Source organism: Ochotona princeps, chromosome 17, assembly GCF_030435755.1.
Source record: "Ochotona princeps isolate mOchPri1 chromosome 17, mOchPri1.hap1, whole genome shotgun sequence".
NCBI lineage: Eukaryota > Metazoa > Chordata > Mammalia > Lagomorpha > Ochotonidae > Ochotona > Ochotona princeps.
This window is the reverse complement of record NC_080848.1, coordinates 10959597-10983361: the sequence shown is the minus strand read 5'-3', so window position 1 is coordinate 10983361 and position 23765 is coordinate 10959597. Positions and strand designations below refer to the sequence as shown.

At 42.3% G+C, this 23765-nt stretch overlaps 1 protein-coding gene across 1 annotated transcript in view; it reads right to left on the bottom strand.

Annotated features, from left to right (window-relative positions):
* Positions 1-5288: 5288 nt before the first annotated feature.
* SMURF2 (SMAD specific E3 ubiquitin protein ligase 2) overlaps positions 5289-23765 on the bottom strand; it is a 94502-nt gene continuing 76025 nt past the window's right edge. Inside the window, exons 13-19 of the mRNA XM_004592976.3 lie at positions 22077-22191; positions 16527-16705; positions 14515-14652; positions 11578-11698; positions 8225-8426; positions 6813-6888; positions 5289-6379 (exon numbers count right to left, since the gene is read on the bottom strand). Coding sequence (XP_004593033.2) covers positions 6280-6379; positions 6813-6888; positions 8225-8426; positions 11578-11698; positions 14515-14652; positions 16527-16705; positions 22077-22191 — 931 coding nt within the window. The 3' untranslated portion in view covers positions 5289-6279. The remainder of the gene's footprint in view (positions 6380-6812; positions 6889-8224; positions 8427-11577; positions 11699-14514; positions 14653-16526; positions 16706-22076; positions 22192-23765) is intronic.

The following is a 23765-nucleotide window of genomic DNA, read 5'->3' as shown; positions in this document are numbered from 1 at the left end:
TTCTTTTCTTAAAGCCTACTGGATTTGAATTCCTGACCTAAACCGAGACTCATGGTACCCAGTTTTTATTAATGAGGTTTGTGCCAGAGTAGTTGACAAAGAGCCAGTTCCCAGAGCCTACTAGTAAGAGCAACAGAGTAGAGAAAACCCTGTCTGTGGTCAAGAATTCTCCTTCATTCCAAAGAACTAGCACTGTATAGGCTGGCCGTTAGCAGTGGGCTCCACAGCTAAGCCCCCAACACTGTACATATGGGTTTGGCCAGCATGACTGGACAATGAGAAAATTGCTACACTACAGCTTCTCCCTAGGAGATGCGGCAGCAGGGGCCAGAGAGCCAGTTTGCAGACCACAGGTATACCAGTCACCACCACAGGTGAGCAGCCACAGTGCACTGGAAATGGGCCCGTCCAAGCAGAACTACACTCGGTGGTAGGATCCTTTGGTGAAAGCCAAGACTTACGCACAGCTGAAGATACGGCGACTGTGTTGATGAAAGCCAGAGAGGAGCAGAACAGAGCTGGCAGCGAGCTTAATGCCCCATGGGGGCACAGAGAAGGCAGCAGAGATGAGAGTTCCTAGGGCCCGTGCAGGTGTGAAGGGGTGAGAGCCGACCGCCCTGGAGGGAAGCATAGGTGAAGAGCCACTTCCATGGCCACGGTGCTGCCCTTGTGGAATGACAGCTGACAGAAGGCTGCACCGGCAGGCAGGGCTTTCTGTGAAGACCTGATGACGCAGCCAAGTTTAGGGCACCATGAAGAGAGAGACCCGCAGACAACACACACACTGACAAGGCAGCAAATGCAGAAGAGAAATGCATGAGGTGAGGCCAGCAAGGGAAGACCTGGAATCTAGGCTGCGGAGAGATACAGTAGACCTGCATAGAAAGATTGCTATAGTGTATTCTTGAGTAAAATGGGTGAATCAGAAACTATAAAGTATGCTATTTTAAAAACTGATCAGCCTTATAGAATGTATACAGTAAAATGATTTTAAAGGACACATCCCCAAACATAATCATACGTGATTCTAAATGGTAGATTGTCAACTTTCTGCTAAACATACTTTAATCTGAATTTGTTTAGGCAACTTTAACAATGTGCAGTATTTTAACATTCTTAAGTCTTTAGTTTTGGTAAATGATTGCCACAACATGGTAAAAAAAGTAGCTAGAAATGTCTGAGAACTGACTGAAGAATAGGACTGCTCAGCAAATGTCAAAAACCAGAAGGGACAGGCAGGGATTCAGCCTTCACTTCAGAGTCCCCGGCTTGGAGCGTGGCTGCACTCTGACCCAGCTTCCTGTTCGTGTGCACCTGACAGGCAGCAGCAGCTTCTCCCACACGGGAGGCCGGATGGGGGTTCCTGCCTCTGACTGCAGCCTGGCTCAGCCTCGGCCCGGGGGCCTCCAAAAAGGTAGTTGGCAGATGAAGATCAATAGCTCTATTTCAAGTAAATAAATCTTGAGCACTTAAAAGAACCAAAATAAAAGTATCATGAGGACTCTTTAATAAGCGCATGGAAAATGTATTTGTGGTTTTTTTCATGAGCTACACAGATTGCAACAACAAAAAATTTGCTCCAAAGGAAACATCTTTTAAGTGCATTTTCCATGAACTCTGAACCCACCTCAGGTTTCTGGCAAACAGCAAATAAAATGACAAATGTAGCAAGAGGAGGACACTGAGATTCAGTTGCTACGGGGAGAGAGTTTTACCTGAAGCCAGCTTGCTCATCCTCGCACTTTTCAAACATTATTTAGAAACTGACATAATCATACAGATACGGGCTCAGTGGTGGAGAAAGGGGTACAGTGAGCCGCCTGCTGTGAGAACCAAACCTCTACTGCTAACAATTGCAAACGACAATAACGGAAAGACCAGAAAGGCAAAAAGCTTTAAAACAATTCAAGTCTTAAAAAATTATTTTTGGAAGGCAAAGAGATCTTCATTCACTCCTTCATTCCCCCAAATCCCTCCAAACATCCAGGGCTGACCAGGCTGAAACCACAACCTGGCTCTTTGTTGGGTGCCAGGGGTCCAAGCATTTGGGCCATCATCCATTGCCTCCCAAGAGCATTATTTGAAGCTCGACTGGAGTTGCACCAGCCAGGGCAGTGTGACCTGCTGTGCTACAACACCTTGCCTGTCCCTGTCCCTCTCCACGCTTTTTTTTTTGCCATACTAGCATGAACACGCACGCTTAAGATCATCTGCCTGATTCCAGAGTGACCAAATTTGAGGCATCATGGAGGCAAAGGTCACAGATTCTTCTGGAGTCAAACCAGTGTTTTTAACACCAAGTCCGATTTGGGTCCTTGCTGAGCTACAGTATTTAATCATGTGCCTTATCCTGACCAACCTCGTTGCTGAACACAAATCCGTTTAGGGTACTTCGGTTTGAACCAAGACAGAAGCTGGGAACAGTCTGGAAGCTTTCTAGCCGCTTCGCCCAGAGCCTGGCACACAGATAGTAAGAGTGTTAACACGGTGTTCGCCTTTCTGGGTAATTCTCTCCTTCCTTGCTGTGTGGTGTATGTCCTGTTGGAGGCAATTGGCACATCAAGTACAAATCCATGCAGTGAGTGACAGGATACCACATGCAGGTAAGACTTCTCATATTATTCAGGCGAAACTTCTGAGTAATTTATGGATTACAACACCAAAAATCTTTAATGTACTAAAACTTCACAAACTATGAGTAAAAACCAATAAGTGTGGCAACATAAAATGAAGTAAAAAATAAGAGATTATAAAAAAGACTACATTTCCCCTTTGAATAATGTACCACTGCTACTCACATGGCACATCCTGGTGGCGCCATCCTGCTGGCAGGCCACACTGCAGGCGCACACGTCCGTCATTCCTCCTCTGCCCGCATATCTGGTTGGACTTGCATCCACTGGCATGCAGAGCTGTGACTCATAAACCTTCCCGTCCATGGCTGCTGCTTTTCTCTGGGCAATGCCGAGTGTGAGGCCCTGCCCACAGCTCTGCCCTCCAAGCCCTAACAGACATGGCTGCACAACAAATCACCCTGACATTCAGACCAGCCTCAGAACTCCATCACTACATGGCCTCCAACAGCCAGCGCCAGCCAGTGCCAGCCAGTGCCAGCCAGCGCCAGCCAGTGCCAGCCAGCGCCGGGCCCTCCTTCCCACCGAAGGAGCCCTGAGCCCGCCACAGCTCTGCAAGGGCCCCAATTCAGGGAGATGCGTTTGAGTCTCCCGTTCTACAGCTGACCCTCTCAAAGCCAGTCTGCAGCTTTTCAAAGCAATTACAAACTCCAGATTCTTTAAAAACAATGCTGTGGCAGTGCAAACAGCATTCATTTTATTGCTCAATGCCGCATGGACACATACAAGTTAATTTTTAAAAACCATTTATACAGATGTTATTGATAAAGCTCATGTAACAACTGAGTAAAAATACAAATATCAAAGCTAAAACACTCTGTAATAAATACAAATACAACGAAAATGATAAAACTTTTTTTAAAGTCAGTTTGAGAAAAGGAAGAATATTACAAAAAGTGAACTAAGTACATTTAGCAGTAAAACAACTCAGTGTTTGGTACAATCATCATCCTAACACAAGAGTGTTAAATCCCGTAGATGGCACGTGCTCCCCTTAAGCAGCAGCAGCTGCTGGGACCAGACTGCGAAAGTGGCGGCACAGCCATCTCTGCACTGAAGCTCAAAGCAGAGTTAGTGTTAACATGAAGCCATTACCTTGTATGTGAAAGGGAAACCTGTGTGTGCTCTGGACTGTAAATACAAGAAAAAAAATGACTTGTACAAAATGAGCCCATCCAGGGCAACAAACTATGTGCAAACAAAATTACACTAGACACGGCACCACTTGAGAACTCCGAGACACACAGCCCTTGGACACACTCACCTCCACACTGCACGTGAGCTCTACACAGCAATCACTGCTCATAATCAAGCACTCAGTCATGGCGGAAAGGCAGTCACATGGAAAGGTGACATCACACACCTGAAATCACAGAACTAGAGGGAGGATAAGAAAAAACTCGGTTAAGAGGGACATGTGGAAATAAATATTCACATTAAACATGAAGTGCAAGTCCAAAGTGGGATGACATCTTGGGGATCTGTTTGCTTAGCACCTATATGGAAGCCATCAGCAAATAACTAATTTTGAAACTGAAATCTGAAATCATGTTTTCATGTATCACATAGGTGATAATACAGACTGTGTTGGAGGGTAATTTCTTTTAAAGCTGTATTAAAGTTCTAACATTAAAAAGGCACTCAAAGCGATGGTATCTGCCTGCTTTACAGTGATCGGAGCATTGCATCCTAACTGCATCCCTGTCCACTAGGACTTGTATAAAGTGTTCACCATGTAGTTTTACTGAAAGGTTTTAACAGTAGGCACAAACTGTGCTAGTGCTTTAAGACAGAAGAAAGATGGTCCTCAAACAGAAAGGTGCTGTCATGAAAGCTAAGAATGACTGATAATGAAAGACACAGAAGCCACTGCTATACATTCCAAGATGCTCTATTATCAATACAACCAAGAATGTGATGCAAATACTTGGAGAGGCTCGTGTAAGCACTGCAGTTAGGACTGTACGTAGCTTACTGTATGTAGCAGCTGAATATGCCCAAATGAACTTAGAGAAACTACACAAGTAGTTAACGTGGTTTTTTTTTTTTTCAAAGCAGCAAAATTTCCACTTCTTTAATTCCCCAACCTTTCCCCAAACCCACCCGATGAGAACTTAGTGGAGATTAACTAGAGCCTCTCTGTGTACAGGGGCTGGGCAGTTTGATACACCCCCTACTCAAATCCTGAAGAGACAGGCCCCCCCTCTCCCTTGCCCTCCTCTCTGCATTACTTCTGAGGTGCTCTGAGGAACTCTTCGGCTTCAACAACACAGAAACTGCTCAGTCACATGAGACAACACAGAGGACCTGTTCACTTCTTATTACATATTCAACAGAAGTGGAAAAAAATATGCGTTTTGGGTGGTTGAATGTAGAAATCCAACCACAATTTCCCGGTTTTCCAATTCCTCACCCCACATTTAGGTTGCCTCTGGACTACGCAACGTACTGTACAGCCTCTCTGACACCGAAGCAGCTGGTTCCCTTACCTCCAACGTCAGCCGTCAATCCCAAGTAACGCCTCCCCTGTCCAGCTCCCCCTGCACTCTTCCCAGCTCACTGTGGTAGGGACAAGCTGTTTTCTAAGCTTACTGAACAATCTAGAGCAACATTTTTCCTTTTTTCATGATTTTAAATTAAGATTTCAAGCATCTAAAAGTTTCAGGATTTTTTACTTGATAGAAATATACACTGTAACTGAAGTATAAATTAGGTGCACTTGTCAGACTTTTTGGTTTACAGGAATAGTATACATACATATAAAGGTAAACTGACCCGGCAGAAGAATGCAAATCCTATCCTGTCCAATGCTCCACAAAGCTAGCAGAATGCAGTAATTTAAAATGAAAGCTAAAGCCAAAATACATGATCATATTAATATAGAAATACTGGGTTTTTTTAAAAAGTTATTTAAGAATGGAACCCCTGAACATATTTTACTGCAGCAAATAAACTACTAAATTTAGACCATATGGTTGCATTAGAAATCTGACAACCAAAATGACACAGCTGGACTCCAGGAAATTCATGCTTTAAAAATATAAAAACCCACTTAGGCTAGACTGAAACATATATAATGCAAAATATAATGCTCTGTTATAGAAAAACACAACATGTAAATGGTTTAACTTCTTAAAGATAATGATCCTTTTAGCCAGTTGTTTATAAAGGTAGAATAATTCAAAATAACTTTATTATTATTTTTTTTTACAAAGAACAAGTACAGGAGCTGTTCAAAATCATGTATTTGATCAAAATGAAATGTGACTTGTACCGACTGCTGAAGTTGTCTTGATGTTTGAGAACGTGAAATCTTTGAAGCAATTTGAATAGATTACCTTTTACAAAAATAGTAGTAGTCTTTAAGTGTAGAATACTGCCTAACTCTGGAAATGTAGGAAAAGCCAGCATTCTTTAGGTTCAAGATATTAATTTTAAATAGCAGCTGAATCTGGCCTCATGGCAAAGCATAAAGACCTTCTATTCCTTGAAAAGGAATTTCAGAATTGTCCTTTCCCCTCACAGTGTCCTACAAACAATTGAAGCAGGGAGGGAGGTTTTCCTGTATTTCAGCATTCTTTCAAATTCTGCTGAAAAGGAGGCGGTCAGGGGTATAAATAGCGTCCAGGTAAGTCCTTGAAGTCCGTCACTCCACAGCAAAGCCACATGTCTCTTCGATGGCCGTTAGCAGCTTCTCATAGAGCTTTTCATAGCTTTCATAGGGCGGAATGTCTATTCGATTGAAACTGTGAATAAGCAAATCACATTTTATACAGTTCACTCAAAATAAGTAGACGTGTCTAGCAAATGTACACTGGCAATGGCCACACTGCTCTCTCACAGAAACTTTAAAGGCTATACTTTCTATTAATTTCTGAATAAACTTTAAATCACTTAGAAGAGTTGCTTATCATTCCTCCTTTAAAAAATCCTTATTTGGGCTCGGCAGCGTGGCCTAGTGGCTAAGCCTCGCCTTGATCCCATATGGCTGCTGGTTCTAATCCCGGCAGCTCCACTTCCTCTCTGTCTCTCCTCCTCTCAGTATATCTGACTTTGTAATAAAAATAAAATAAATCTTTAAAAAAAAAATCCTTATTTGCTAGTACAAATGATGATGAAAAATCAAGTATTTCACCTATGCACACAGAGTAGGGGTAGGGGTCACCCACAGTAACTCACCAAGTGTGGGCTTTTGGCAGATGGTTAGTGCAGGCATCGATCTGGTGTATGGTAAAGAGCCGCGGGCCTGCAGCACCTGCAAGCGAAGGAAACGTGGGTCACGGCACTGCAGGCCAATCACCAGGCTGTAAACTCTTCGGCTCAGAGTGGTACCAAAACCACAGGGTCCACGGATAGGGAAGACTGGCAAACCCACACATGCGACCCAAAGGCAGCAGCAAGGACTCTCCATTTGAAAGCAGAATTGCTCTTGGATACGGCTGGATTTCTTAATATGCTGGCATTTCAGAAATAGTTCAAAACCGAAATCCTTTTGCCATCTTTTATAGAAAGTCAGTATCCCAAAAGAAAGCAAGCTGAAATTACATATGCAAAAACTGAAAAAAATGGCAACCTAATACAAATTTAGATTTCATGATTCCAACTGGGCGGACGGCACAGGTTAACAGCCTATGCCATCAATTCCAGTTAACATGGAAATCCATACAACCAGCTGCAGGAAACTGCAGCCCATGACGCCTCTGCAGCAGCCAGGTACTCTCTAAACAGAGGCGGTAAACGTGACTCAGCAGGCCGAGCCCACACGGTGTGCGGTAAACGTGACTCAGCAGGCCGAGCCCACACGGTGTGCGGTAAACGTGACTCAGCAGGCCGAGCCCACACAGTGTGCGGTAAACGTGACTCAGCAGGCCGAGCCCACACGGTGTGCGGTAAACGTGACTCAGCAGGCCGAGCCCACACCGTGTGCGGCCCTGGGGACACCTGCACCTGCCGTGCTTTGTCATGCGTCACCAGCAGCGGCAACTGACAAGGTAAAGGAAGCAGCTGCCACCCAGGATGCAGTTATTAGCAGTATTACCAGTTTATCCGAAATTAAACAGCTATTCCAAGGAAACAATTCTTTAAAATGGAACATGGTTGTAAATAAATGGTTGTCATGCAATGGTTTAAGGGCTCTGATCAAACAGATGGCTTCCGTGACTCATGCCTGTTTCTATTAAGAGAAAGAATAAAAAGACAGGAGATGCATCCAGGTGGGTAGATGTTTTGCCAAGATGAGATGTGAAGATGAAAGTGGAAAACTTCCCCTACAACGATGTGCAACAGAATCAAAAGCAGAGTGGGCAGAAGATCAAAGGCGAGCATTACCACGTACAGTGCAATCTAACATGCGGCACTCACTACAATCACAGAGAACCCCGCAGAAAAGGCTCTTGGGAGAGGAACAAGAGGAAGGAAGGAGAAGAAGGCGTCATGGTGTGAGAGTTCCAGGTAAGACACAGAGTGAAAACAGAATCTGTTCATAAACACATGGTTTGTAAAATATCCATATTAACCAAACACTGTCACTCCCACCCCCAGCCCAGCCCAGGGGCGACGCCCAGTGGCATGTCTGGCCCTAGCCTTTTTACCCTGTAACGCCTTGAAGCCCTGGAGAGGCACTCTAGACGACCCTGTCACAAACTGGAGTAATCGTGCTCGCCGCTCTTCATCAAAAAACTCCACAGCTTTCCAGAACCACTTGACCACATTGCTGTCTGGCGTGCAGTGTTTCAACCTGGTGTTTAGCTTCCAGTCACTCACATCTATCTTTCCAAGTCCGCAAACAATGAGCTGTCAAAACAGTACACAAGTCAGTACCCATGGCAACCAAAGCCACACCTTCAGTTCCTTACTACATAACTCAGAATTTGAAGTGTTGGCCCTGTTTTGGTGGTTTTTTAATTCAAAGTTATACATCACTATCATCTGGAAAGCTTTTCAAGTCCACACTCCAGCTCTATGCCCAGAGATGCCAATTCTGGGCATTGGGGCTGGGAAGATGCAGATTTTGAGATCTTTTTTTTTGTCACTGATTCAGTACTTTATTTCGTGTCAAAACATCTGAACTGTGGGTTATATAAGTGATCTCATCAATAACTTTAGAAGAAATTCTTGAAAATATTAATTGTGCTATTTGAAATATTGAAGGAGTTACCTGCATAAATGTTCCATCAAGTTAATTCAGTTATTTTTAATCATTTAGATATAAAACTTTTTGTAAGAAAACTTATTGCATTATAATTTCATATATTAAAGGAGTCAATGCAAACTCACAGGCATAAATATATACATGATGGAACCAAATCATAATGTAATCACTAAAAGATTTAAAATGTAAAATTCAAATTTAACAGGCAAAATACTTAATATGGCTTTTAATGGAAAATAACTCTTAAGAAATAATTCATATTGCCCATTCTAGTCATTCCCCATCAAGTAAAGATAAAATTATGATTCCCCTTTTTAAAATGGTACATGTTTTATAAGCCCATATGTTACACTTTGTAACATCTAATAGGATTGGTGACCTTTCACAAATATACATACATATATACAGATATTCAGTACAAGACAGTGCTGTAATACCCCTGAACATCTTGGTTAAAACTGTTACAATTTTTCTATTATAAAACTACTTGAAAAGTTGGCATAACTTCTTGGTATTGCAGTTCAGTCTTACAGAATTTTTTTTAAAAAGTTGGCTATAAATACATAATACATTCTTTACAAAAGAAATGAATAGTGGTCCCGCACTCTGTTTATATTATAATGAAAACACTGTATTCATTGGAAGGTATTTACATCTCGTTGCCCTTGGTTTCTGTGTGAAATATACAGAAGTTAAGAGTGAGGGTCAGAACCACCACCGCGATGGAGTGGACGAGATCAAAGAATTCTGTTTCCTGATTTCATAACAGAATTCGACACTTTCTTCAAGTTGAGAGATTAACTACAGCTCCTATGTGTCTTCCACAGACCTGCATCATCTTAGCCTGGCCTTCCGAGATTCGCGAGTTGGGCAGCCCAGCTCACTCCCTCGGTTAGCAGTTCTCCGCTGTCACAGGGAAGCAGCCACATCTGTTTCACTAGCTCCTGTGAAAACAACCCATGGTGCCCAGCAACCCACAGAATGTGTGCTGAGTAAATAGTGCTTATGAATCAGCTATGATTCACTGTGATTAATCTTAAAATCATGTTCAACATAAACTACACGAACACAGAGAGCTCTGCTTGGCAGCCTCATGCAGGCTCGGCACAGATGAACAAAGTCAAAATCTCATTGATATTATCAGTGCTCATGTCTCCCTAGGCTCCTAGACCAACGCTATTGCCAACCTAACATGCTTATGACACTGAATCATGACAGTGTGTAAAATAAAATATAACTGGTCAATTTTATATAATAAATCCTGTTGATACAGTACAACACTAGTAATGTTTTTTTCCTAAAATTATAAGGCTTTGTTAGTGGAAACCACATATTAACACAACTGCTGCTAAACAAAACACCTGACAAAGCTACTGTGGAGCCCTTCAACACTGTTGAATCCAAGCCACACTTAAGAGAGACCAGGAAAAAAAAAAAAAAAACAACTATGGATTTTTGCTTTTAATACAAAAGATAGCACCTAAATTCCTTTCCTTAGAGTAGTGGCAATTACAAGGCCAAATTCCTCAATCATTGTTTAAACAGATGAAAACCAGATGATATTCTTGCTACATTCTCCTCCTTCTGGCCACTCTGCTACAGATAATTTAATCATAAAGATGCGAGGATATGATGGTTCAATCTGGGACCTTTGGTAGAACATCATTTAAAAAAAAAAGATTTATTTTATTTCAAAGGCAGAGTTTCACAGAGAGAGACAGACAGCTCCATCCATGGGCCCACTTGGCCAGTCTCCCACCTGGCTGTAAGGGGGTGCCAAATCATTTGGGCTGTGTGCTGCTGCTTGGCTAGGCCATTAGCAGGGAGCTGGATGAAAACTGTAGTGGCCAGTACTGGAACTGGCATTCATACGGGAATTACTGGTGCCACAAGCAGAGATTCAACTTACTTACCATGCTACTGTGCCGATCCCAAACTTCATTTTTTTGAAATAGTTCAGCAGAATATTCAGATACATCTGATTTATGAAATAGAAAACCAGATCTGAAATGCTTGAAGAATCAGCCTTAAGAGGAAACAAAATGCCAGCATTGTGGCACAGCACACGCCCGTGACGCTGGCATCCCACAAGGCTGCCAGTCGAGTCCTGGCTGTTTCAATTCAGCTCCCGCTAATAGCCAGGGAAAACAGCAGCAGTTAGCCCAAGTCCTTGTGCCCCTGCACCCATGGATGGACTCTGAGGCTGCTGGCTTTAACCTGTCCCAGCGTCAGCCACTGCAGCTATTTGCGGGGTGAGCTAGTGGAGAAAGACTTCTCTCCCTGGCTCGCCTCTCTGTAAATCTGTAATTTTGCCTTTCAAATAAATAAATCAATCTTAAAAAATAACAATAATAAAATAAAGAGATGTTAAATGGTTAGAGTGTTCTAATTATTTCTTCTATGACCTTGTTGACCAAACACCTTCTTGTAAATCAGTTTAGTGAAAACCCATTGGAGCTAGTCTTCTCCACAGAAATTTTAACATAGTGGCACCAGGTAATGAGGATTTCTTTACGACAATAACCACTCTACCAGGGAATAGGGAAAAAGCATTTAAAAAACATATGTTAGACATGAAATCTGTTCTGGAAAGGACAACATGAAAAAATAAAAATGTTCACAACATTTAAACATAAGAGACTGCTCATTTAGAAATTCTGAACTATAAAAAGAATTCTCACAGCATTGAACCACAAAATTGTAAAAGCACCAGAAACACAACTTTCCTCTAAAACTGAGAAAAGAGCCAGTCCTTTGTTTCTCTGGATGATGTAACAGCGTGAATGCACTAACCTCTAACTCCTTTTCATCAAACGTCTTCAGCAGATGCTGTGGGATGACCTCATTAAATCCCTTCTGCAGGGCCAGGAACTGAGCCTCAATGCCTCGTAAGAACCTCCAGTTCACATACAGCCTGCAGTGTGCGGTAAGAGTTTCACAGGACCACATACATTTAGATTTGGAAATAACTATGTATTTCTCCCTCAAGTAACACAGCACAACAAGCATCCAGCAGAAAGAATTCAGCCTGAAGTCCGGAAGAAGTTCAGACTAAGGGGATAAATGGAGCCTCCACTGTAAGACCATCCAATATGGATAGTAGGTGGTAACCCTCCACTAACAGGAGCCGCATCAAACCCGAGAAGTCCCTAGGGAACTTTCTTGATAAAAATGTCTTTATAAACTTAAGCATACACACCGATAACCAGAACATAGTGTTCATTCATCCAAAAAATGGTAATTTTTCTGGTTTTACTTGAAAATATAATTGAATGCTGGGTACACTGTTAATGTATGGTGGGAGTTTGTGAAGAGAAAGCAGGGGAGGGTTGTGTTAGGAAATCTGGAAGTGATAGTGACAGCCAACAGGAAGCAGCTTTTGACGGCCAATCAGTCCCTCCTAGATACTGCAAAAACCCTGAAGAGACGCTGTTCAACAAGAACACACGGAACTACTACCGCGCAATGTTACCTCTTGCGCACGGCCTGCAATCACACATGTACTGTTTTTATTGATCTATCCGTCCAGTGAAACCTGTCTCAAAAATCTTGTCAAATTTGTTACTGACATTTGCTTTTCTAAACTAGGGAATTTTTTTTTTCTGGTTGGTTTAAGGGACAGAAAAGTTGCACAACTGTGAAAGTCTGTCTTTGTAATTTTTCTCCTGCACATCTAGAGTCGGCCATCTCTGTCCCTGCAGCCGTGCCTGCTGGGCCTTCCTGAGCCCAGCGAAGCAGCCAGCCACGAGCAAGCCAGCTCAGCCCTCCTCGCTGACATCTGTGGAAGAGCAGTAGGCCATTCGTCCCTGCTGATCTCTGCCCAAATTAGTCGACCCTGGATTTGTGAAAAATAAGACAATGGTGGTTTTTAAGTCGCTAGACTGTCGAAGCCTGTTCTGTAACAGTAACTAAAACTATTTAAATACCTAAATGCCTCAGCTGTAGGCAACTGCTTGGGTTGCACTGTACCTAGGTAAGTGTTCCACTGCTGGGAGAAAAGCAGCTAATAGCTGGCAGGCATCCTGGGCCTGGTTAATGCCAAATTTGTGTTAACTGTACCAGTATGCCAGCATAATTAGCTATTCTATTTTTTGTTTGCTTGCTTTAAGATATGTGGGGGCAGATGCCAGCACACCAGCAGATAGGGTCTGGGGACCTACACATGGGTGTGCATGGGCCTTGGGTAGGTTGGTAGGCCCCAGGCTGGCACAGCACATGGCTAGAGGACCAGGCTTGGGGATTTCTACACTTGCAGGATGAGGAAGTGTGGATTGCTCAAGAAGTGGGTCTGGAGATGTGTGGCAGGAAGACTGCTGAGGGAGAACCTGACAGATAGGGAGTGACTTCTGGGGGACTTCCACCAACCAGACCACGGCACTTGCAGGTAACTGTGGGGGCTAAGACCGGAGGACCTTTTAGAGCCAAACCAATACACCTGCACACGTGGGAGACCTGCGCTGGACTGTTGTTATCAACCATCTCCTACTGGCACATACAAAAGCCATGGCTGCGGGGCCTGCCCGGTAGGGCTCAACCACAATACCCGCCAACGAGTGCTGGAACAGGGAGTGGACCATGTTAAGCTGGGCCATGACATTAACCAGCTCATGAGAGAACTGGTCTGGGAGCAGATTCTGTGGGGAAAATCAGAGGTTCACCCCTGAGGGGCTGCAGTACTAAGTGATTTGCTTGAGGGCTGGATGTGGTGACAGGCCGAGCTATGACCATGTAACTCACCAACACTCATGGGTACTGGGGTTGGGAACAGGTTGGGCTGTTCCATGCTGTAGCACCCACAGGCGCACTTAAGAACTGGAGCTGAGGCAGGCTGGGCCACAACATCCACCAGCACCCATAAAAGCCAACAATGGGGGTCAGACTGTGCTGCAGTTCCCACTGGTATATGTGAGGACAAGTGTGTGATGGGCAGGGTTAGGCTGGACTGATTGTGGTTGACAGACTGAATTGGACTCCGCACTAACTAGCACACACAGGAGTCACATTGGGGTCACCTCTGGTGAGATTTCATTGGATGTACCCTCAACTGGATCACTGGACTCAGAAGAACCATGGTGCAAATCACAGGATTTGACCGTACATGTGTCAGAACTGGGTCTCCACAGATGCTGAGGCCTGCGCAGCGGACAACAAGCTCATACTCATGGGGCACATGACGACCAGTTCACTGAGGCCTGCACAGAATGTCTAGTACCATGCAGGGCAGAACAAATTGGACATTTCTCCCAATCAAGCTTTGACACCAAGCATCTTGGCAAATTGAGACTCTACGGTGTTCTGTGTCAGCAAATGGACTTTGGAAGGATTTTCTCAACCTTGGAACAATAAAATCAACAGCCTTTTAGAACATTCAAAACCACGTATTAGTATCCTCATAACATGCTCCACGTTCAGGACCCTGAGCTAACACCAGGTGGCCTTCCCCAATTCCTGGGTACTGATGCGGTTGGGCTGCTGGGAGTGACCTCTCCCCTCTCTCCCCACTTCCCCCAGATACAGAAGAAAAAAAAGAGATTGTCTCATTGACAAAAAATGAGAGTTGTCTCACTGGCTTTCTCCCATTCCTGGACCTTCCCCACTCTAATGCTAATCAGTGGTTCACATGGGCATGCATCCTTCTCAACTATGTCAACATCATGAAAAATAAAATGTTTTATGCACTGCCATTCTGGAGAAAAAACCCTTCATCACTGACAACATAAAAGTATTTACCTGACATACTCTTTTTTATTTTCTTCAGTAACAGGGATACTTTTGCCATTTGGTTTAAGTTCATGCTGGATAATTTCACCATATGCATTGTGTTCAACACAAAAGGTATGGTCCAACACACCTGTAATATCATTTTCACTGGGCAGGAAAGAGAGGAAAGGAAAGATAATTAGAAAATCTAAAATACAGACCTGTTAAGTACACTGAATAGCAAGACATACAAATAGGACAGCTCCATTTGGGACACACAGGTCAGATTTCTCTGAGTATTCTTGTGTTCCCTCACTACTTAGTTCATGGAAAAAACAGAGCTGTAACCTTCATACCCATCAGAAAACATTTCACTTCCTGAGGACTGAGGAACAGCTCTGGTCAAGGCTGGGCTCTGCTAGAAATCACCACCTAAGACAATTTCACATCTTGGCAGTGAGGTGGGAAAGTCTACTGAATGTGGGCACCGCAAGTGTCCAAATGCCTTAGAATCTTCAGTATTGTCAGTGTATCTTCATAAAACAATGGGCTCCTGCAAATAACACTGATTCTTATCTTAAACAGCATTTATTTCTGACTTTTAAAGTACAGTACTGTGGGGTTAGCATGTTAATTTACCACTTGCGGTGCTGGTATGAGGTCCTGGCTGCTGCACTTCCGAGGCGGAGAAAGCAGCAGCAGATGGTCCAGGTACCAGGGTCCTGACCGATGTGGGAGACCTGGAAGCAACTCTTGGCTGCTCACGGCTCCAGCTCTGGCCACCGCAGCCACATGGGGAGTGAACCAGCAGATGGAAGATCTTTTCCTCTGTATTTTTTTCTTTTCCCTACCTTTCTCTCTAACTCTGCATTTCAAATAAATATATACATAAATATGTATATGCATACATATATACGTTGTATATAAATATATACATAAATATGTATATGTATACATATATTTGTGTGTATATACTTCTTATTTAGGAAAAAAAAGGAAGCAGTTCTAGCAATCACTTCATTAAAAACAATGGAGAAGGAATTTGCCTATCGTAACACATGCAGGATTTGGAAAGAATTTGCAGTACATTGAGGATATCATTATACATAGTTTTTTGGCTTGTTTGTTTGTTTTAATTGGAAGGCAAATCTACAGAGAAAGATCTTCCAACTGCTGGTTCATTCCCCAAATGGCCACAATGGCCAGAGTTGAGCCAATTGTAAGCCAGAAGCCAAAAGCCTTCTCTAAGTATCCCACGACAGGTGCAGGGTCCCAAGGCTTTGGGCCGTCCTCGGCTGCTGTCCCAGGCCCCGAGCATGGAGCTGCATGGGAAGCAAACTGGTGTTCATATGGGATCCTGGCGCTTGAAGTGGACAAGCCAATCAAGCATTGCGGCTGGCCCCATATATACTACTTTTAAAATTGATAAACAGGTTGACTACCTCTTTAAAAACAAAAATGTTCCAAAATCTAAAACTTTCGGTGCTGATGTAACACCATTTCACAAATCTGGCCTCTTGAGATAGGTCATAATAGAAGCACAGCACCAAAAATATTAGATACAATGACCTTCAAGGCAGGGTTAGTAGATATCTATGTAGCATAAATAAACCTCCAAAATGTCTCCTGCCTGAGGGCACTTCAGAGAGTTTTGGGGAAATGGAATTAACAGAAAAGCTCATTTTGATGCAAAAAATGCTGAAATCCAAGTATTTTTGTAATACATATTTTCCACGAACTTTTTAAGAGCCTTCATATATATGCAAATATTTCAAAATCCAAAGCACTTCTAGACCCAAGCATTTGAATAAATAATATTTAACCAGCATGAGATTTTCACCCTTTTAAAAGTAATAATATTAACAACTTGAAACAGATAGGAAAGCAATGGCAAAGAGAAAATTCTGATATGGTCATGTCATTCAAACACCCTTAATATAGTTTGTGCACAGTCTTTAAAGAGGTACATAAATTCTTTCTTTTTTTTTTTAGTACATGAGTTGTAACAGATGTGGGCAGATAAAGAAATACTCCATACATACAGTATCCACACTAAACTGTTATGAAGATCTGGATCAACTAACTCCATGTCATCCAAAGTAATTGACTTCCCAAGCAACTGTTTATAAAATGGCAATGTGAAGCCACCATCAATATAATGTCCATGAAATACAGCCATTCCCATTATTCGTCCAACAAAATGGAAATATGACAAATGTTCCTGAAAAACAAAAGTTTATATAAATTCTCAAGTCATAAACATCTAGAGAATCTAGCACATTTTAAATGAACACTGATCTTGATAATTTCAAGTTCGTATTCTACATGCATTTAGAACACAATGAATCATCAGGAAGTGTTCTATAAGGCACACTCAATTCTCCACATTACTATAAAACGGGTGAAGACCATCTGGCCTGCCATCCTATGACCCACGAGACCACCTGGCCTAGCCCTGCTAATGCACCTTCAGGCTGGACTCAACATCCAGCAGATCCTCAGCAGGCTAACTGGTCAGCTGATAATTTTGCGTGTGCTGCATATGTTATAAATATCCATATGGTCCTTGGTAGGAAAAAGGTTCTTCAGCCCTGCTATAATATATACCTGTTTATGTATATGTGTATAGCACATGTCTATGTGTATGTACACAAACACACACAATGCCTCTACAGCATTCTGTGCAGTTGACTTTTTAACCATTAAGCTTGACCCCATAGTTCACAGTGGTCTTATTACACCCCTGGGAGACCCAGTTCTGCCCTCACCTCTCACCTCCTGCTGAGCCCTTTGTCATGGAAAAAAGCTGTCAGGATTCTGACAGTTGCTAGCTATGCATACTTGGATTAACCCCATGGGAGTAATTGTCCACAAGTGGAAATGGGAAGATACAAGTTATCTAAACACAGTCTCTCTCTGGGAAGTACAACAAGGTCATAAAACTCAAGACATAGGCCCAGCACAGTAGCCTAGCGGCTAAAGTCCTCGCCTTGAAAGCCCCGGGATCCCATATGGGCACCGGTTCTTATCCCGGCAGCTCCACTTCCCATCCAGCTCCCTGCTTGTGGCCTGGGAAAGCAGTCGAGGACGGCCCAAAGCTTTGGGACCCTGCACCCACACAGGAGATCAAGAGGAGGATCCTGGCTCCTGGTTTCAGATTGGCTCTGCTTCCGCCATTGTGGCACTTGGGGAGTGAATCATCAGACAGAAGATCTTCCTCTCTGTCTCTCCTCTCTGTATATCTGACTTTCCAATAAAAATAAATAAATCTTTAAAGAGACAACAACCACCACCAAAAAAAAACCCTCAAAGAAAATCAAGATGGTGGAATAGGATAAGGGCACGTTTAAACAGACTGAGAAATATTAGCCAGTGTGAAGCAGAAAGGGCACATTCCAGGAAATAGGAGAGCACAGTACAACAGCAGAGGGGTACCCAGAGACTGCCAGACACAGGAAAGCGGCAGACACAACAGTGTGGTGTTGCAGTGACTGATACTCCAGCGGCATTCAGCGAATGGCAATCTGAACTCCACAGCCACCAGCAACAAGGTGGAAAGAGACGTTTACCCGGAGCCTAGGAAGTGAACCCAAAGACCTGCTGCTCGTCCAGCTGATCTGTTTGATTTGACCAGGAGCAGAGACAGAGTAGCAGGTCCCAGATGGGCAGTGTAGGAACAGGGTGGATTTCACAGCCCAGTTTGCCTCCTACAGCTGAATTAGGCACCATTTTGTTTAAGGAGGCAAGGGCTATGGACAGTACTGCACTGAGCTGTGAGGGAACTCATTTCTGACTCAGTGAACTGCAACAACGTGGCATTCTACAGGTTACACCGAAGACAGGACCAGGTAACCCTCAGACCTGATGGCCAGCAGATCAAGAACTCTAATAGTGGCACATCAGGCACCATTTCTTACAGTGTGGCAAAGAATTTAAGACTGCAGGGACAATAGTGAGCTGTGCATTTGCTGAGCTCAGTGGGAACTCACTGTGGCCCTCAGACCTAATAGCCAACAGGTTCTGGCAAGACCACAACCACCAAAAACCTAGCTATATAGGACACCTGGTGTCTCACTAATCCTGGGACCTGCTCCAACTGGAAGTGGGAGAAAGGTTGTACAGACAACGATGCAGCCTCAGCACTGTATCACAAGAGGTGGAGACAGGTGAGCCAGGAGCTGGGGCTACGGAGACCATGGTGGAAACCTAACATGAGAACCCAGACCTGGAACTAGCTGGAGGGAGTGGCACAAGTGACTGTAAACAAAGAGCCATGTACCAACTATAATAAGTAAAATCAAACTGTACACCTGTGTGTGACACAGCTTAGAAACCTGCCCCCAAAAGAATCTGCTAACCAGAAGCACAATGACCAAGAGCAAAAGAAGAGTAGAGGCACAATGAATATTACTGAAGACTCCCCTGCAAAGGAGCAAAACCCTTTGCCAACCTCAGAGTTAACTGTGGAGGATATTGAGAAAATGGGGGATACAGAATTCAAAACACTTGTTATAAAACTTATCAACAATGAGAAGCACGTAAAGCAGGCATTCAAGGAATTTAAGGAACATGTCACACAGGAAATGAATCAAATGAAAGCCGATTTATCAGAAATGAAGAATACAGTGGAGAAAATTAAAAGCACAGTGGAGAGTCTCCAAAATAGAATGAAGCAGGCAGAAGAAAGAATCTCAGAATTAGAAGATATTTCCTGTCACCAGGGGGAAACAAACAAAAAGCTGGAAGCAGAGCTGGACCAAGCCAAAAAAAGTATTCAAGAACTCATCTGACCCAGTGATGTGAATAAAGGTTTATTAATTTACAGAAAAAAAAAAAAAAAAAAAAAAAAAAAAAAAAAAAAAAAGAACTGAAAGACACTATTAAAAGGTCAAACATGAGAGTTATGGGATTCCCAAAAGGTGCAGAAAGAGAAGCTGGGTTTACAAATGTATTTACTGAAATAATAAGGGAAAATTTCCCTAATCTAGAGAAAGAATTGGGAAACAACATCTAGGAGGGGCACAGAACTCCCAAAAAGTTTGACCAAAAGCGATCTTCACCACGACAAATGATCATCAAGCTCGAACCTAAGGAAAAGATCCTCAAATGTGCATGTGAAAAAAATCAACTGACATATAGAGAAATGCCAATTAAACTCACAGCTGACCTCTCACAGGAAACTCTGCAGGCCAGAAGAGAATGGGGTGAAATATTTCAGATTCTAAAAGCAAAAGATTGTTGGCCCAGGCTAATGTACCAGCAAAACTTTCCTTTGTCTTTGAAAATGAAATAAAATTCTTCCACAGTAAAAAAAAAAAGTTAAAAGAATATGCCTTGGGCCCGGCAGCGTGGCCTAGCGGCTAAAGTCCTCGCCTTGAATGCCCCGGGATCCCATATGGGCGCCGGTTCTAGTCCCGGCAGCTCCACTTCCCATCCAGTTCCCTGCTTGTGGCCCGGGAAAGCAGTCGAGGACGGCCCAATGCATTGGGACCCTGCACCCGCGTGGGAGACCCGGAGGAGGTTCCTGGTCCCGGCATCGGATTGGCGCGTACTGGCCCGTTGCGGCTCACTTGGGGAGTGAAACATCGGATGGAAGATCTTCCTCTCTGTCTCTCCTCCTCTCTGTATATCTGGCTTTCCAATAATAATAAAATCTTCAAAAAAAAAAAAAAGAATATGCCTCTTCCAAACCTGCCCTACAAATGATACTTAAAGATGTTCTCTTGTCAGAGAAAAGGAATAGCGCCCACCAAAACTAAAGGCAAATGCAAAGAACATCCCAGTAAAATAACAAGACTAAATCAATGGACAACCCATGGTTAAAATGACAGAACCAAATTACCACCTATTTGTATAAACCCTGAATGTAAACAGCTTAAACTCATCGATAAATTAGAAGGCTGTATTAAAATCAAAACTCATCTATTTGTTGCCTACAGGAGACACATTTCACCAACAAAGATCAGTGAAAACTATATCTCATGGATTTTGTGTTGTTTTGTTAGTTTCACCTCTTAAAAACACTTTGTTCTGATTAAATTCTTCAATGGCTCATAGATCATACAGTAACATCATTTTCTTCAAAAAGGTTCTTGATTTTCTTTATTTCTTTAGCAACACATTAGTCATTCAGTAGCATGTTATTTAACTTCACAGTGCTGCTAATTTCTTTTTGCATTCCTGTTGTTGATTTCATTTTGTGGTGTTTTATTTAAGGGGATGTATAGTATCTGTGTTGGAGACTATCATATCTAACAGCATGTTATTTAACTTGATGGTATTGTAAATTTCTATTTTTCTTCCTGTTGTATCCTATCATACCCAGATGTGAGGATACATTGCAGTATGCATCTCTACTTCCAGACAAAGATGGACTTACAACGAAACTGTTTACTATATCTTGACAATAGGATGCTGGACTCTCTGCCATTGTCCATTCCCGCAATGATGGACGTATGACTGTGTATGAAGAACTACAGTATAGCAATCATACAGGGGAACTCAGTGAGGGACCTATGAAACTGTATCATAAAATGATAATAGTAAAAATAAGTAAAATTAAAACAAAAACTCAAGATGTAGATCTGGCCTTTGGGAGGCAACCCCAGAGGTGAACTGCCACTGCAGTGGGGATGGGGGGCTTCCATGAAGAATCTCCATCTGAAAAGCTTCCCCTAAGACTTCCCTGCAACAAATCTTACATTGTGATAATGTTGGCACATACATGCTATTTCCAGTTCTGTTAGCTGGATATTTTAAAGTTTCTTTACTTCCCCAATTATATTCAACTAAACTTTACATCTTAAAGATTTTTATTCTTTTTAAAAATATATTCACTACAAAATATTTACATAAAATAGGGAAGTGTAAAAATAATCACCCATTATCTACTACTTACTCTCAAAATTATACAGCCTTTCAATGTTTACATATGTATCTACTAAAATTGCATCATACCACTTAATAACTTTCTTTTCTGTTAACACATCTTCACATGTCATTACCTATCACATAATATATGATAGCATTTTGGTGGCCGTGTAGTATGCCCTTGTATGGAAAGATATCACAACACAAAACAACAAAAATTCCAAAACTGAATTTGTTGAATGCCTACTAATGTATAATACAATGGAAAGGGTCCTATTTAATTCTCACCACTCTCCTCTGAGGTATGTGCTGTGGTTATTATTATTGACAATAACACTGAGGCTGATGTCAATGAACTCATCCAAGGCTACAAAGCTTGTAAGTGATCAGACCAGGATATTCTTCCACATCTAATTCCAGACTCTACGCTCTTCCTCGCGCAAACTGTTTTACTTTATAACTTAACACCACCAAAGCCCCACTCTTGGGGACAGCTGTGTGGTTTCTAACTGGGACCATTACAAACAATATCATCCTGGGACCAAAACTATACATATACATAGTGATTTACTTGAGAATTATTTCCCAAAAGAAATTGCTGAATTAAAATATAAGACAAGGCTAAGGACAACAATTCTTACATAATTAACTGAACTGACATTTCAGATGTAAAGCACTGGAGGTCACAACTGAATTCACATCACCGTAACTGTAAATCATACCGGATTTACTGCAGAGTCGGGGTTTATCTGCAACGTATAGATATCATCTCTTGAATACTGGAAAAGGCCATAGTATGGATTCAACATTTCATGTGACAGGAGATACAACCATTCCCTAGAAAATCAGAAATGACAAGGGGATTTTTTTGTCAATGAAAATATCTTTTATCAAAAGATGCCATTAACTACTTCAATAAATTAAAAAAAATAATAATTTTTTTATTTTTACTGGAGAGTCAGTTATACAGAGAGGAGGAGAGACAGAGAAAAAGATCTTCTGTCCGATGGTTCACTCCCCAAGCGGCTGCAACAGGCAGAGCTGTGCTAATCTGCAGCCAGGAGCCAGCAGCCTGTTCTGGGTCTCCCACACGGGGGCAGGGTCCCAAGGACTTGAGGCATCTTCTGCTGCTTTCCCAGGCCTTAAGCAAGGAGCTGGATCAGAAGTGGAGAAGCCAGGACTAGAATCAACAATATATGGGATGCTGGCTCCGACAGGCAGATTAGCCTGTGAGCCACCGTGCTGGTCAATTTACAATAGCAAAGACATGGAAACAACTCACGCCCATCCAGAGAAGTGGCTAAAGAAACTGTGGTATATCTACTCCATGGAATATTATTCAGCCATTAAAAAGAATAAAATAATAAATTTGCAACTAGATGGTCCCAACTAGAGACCATTATGCTCAGTGAAATAAGTCAATCACAAAAAGAGAAATACCATATGTTCTAATATAAGGAATCCATCATGCAAATTGGAATGTATAGTGGTGGAGTAATGGACACTAGCATATCCAGAAGTGAAGACACAATACAACATGCATCTCTGCTTCCAAACAAAATACGGGCTCCCAATGAAAGTGTTGGATATATCTACACAATGGGATGATGGACTGTCTGACATTGTCTGTACCAGCAATGTTGAGGCACACTTAAATCGCAGACTGATGGAACTGTAACTCCTTATGAAGAGTGTGACATTATGGGAAAAATCAATCGGGGGCTGGAAAATGGGGGGAGGGGAATCCCACACAATACAAAATTGTACAATAAATTTCAAAAAAATCTGCAAAGTATAAGTTACTACTCATCTTGTTAAAACAAAATCACTGTCCTGGGACTCAAATATAGTTCTAGTTTTCATTCTTGCCATTCTTCACCCAGGGAAGATTACCTAAATAACATGTTCTGATGATTATTAAACCAATCAGCTTACTTTTAGCAAATGCAATGGAATACTACTAACGTCTGAAGAGAAATGTCTCAAAATCTATGATGTGGTACAACCTAAATCAAATTATTACCATTATGAAACATGTGAAAAATCTGTGCAGAGATTTTTTAAAACTCTCCACATAAGTAGTCTCCTGAATACACAAGGCACTCACCTGATGTTTGCAATGTATATATATGTGTGTTTCTTTAACAGAAAGCTCAAATGTTTGTTTCATTTCCTTAAGTATTTTAAACATACACAAGAGAAGAACTCAACTATTTTAGGGTTCTCCTATGGAAGAAAGTTCAAGAAAAGCAGTTTACTGCCTAAACACTAACAGTACTAAGGTTAAAAAGCAAACAAAAGGGGGCCAGCATGGTGGCTCAACAGGCTAATCCTTCACCTGCAAGCACTGGCATCCCATACAGGTGCTGGTCTAAACCCAGGTCCTCCACTTCCCATCAGCTTTCTGCTTA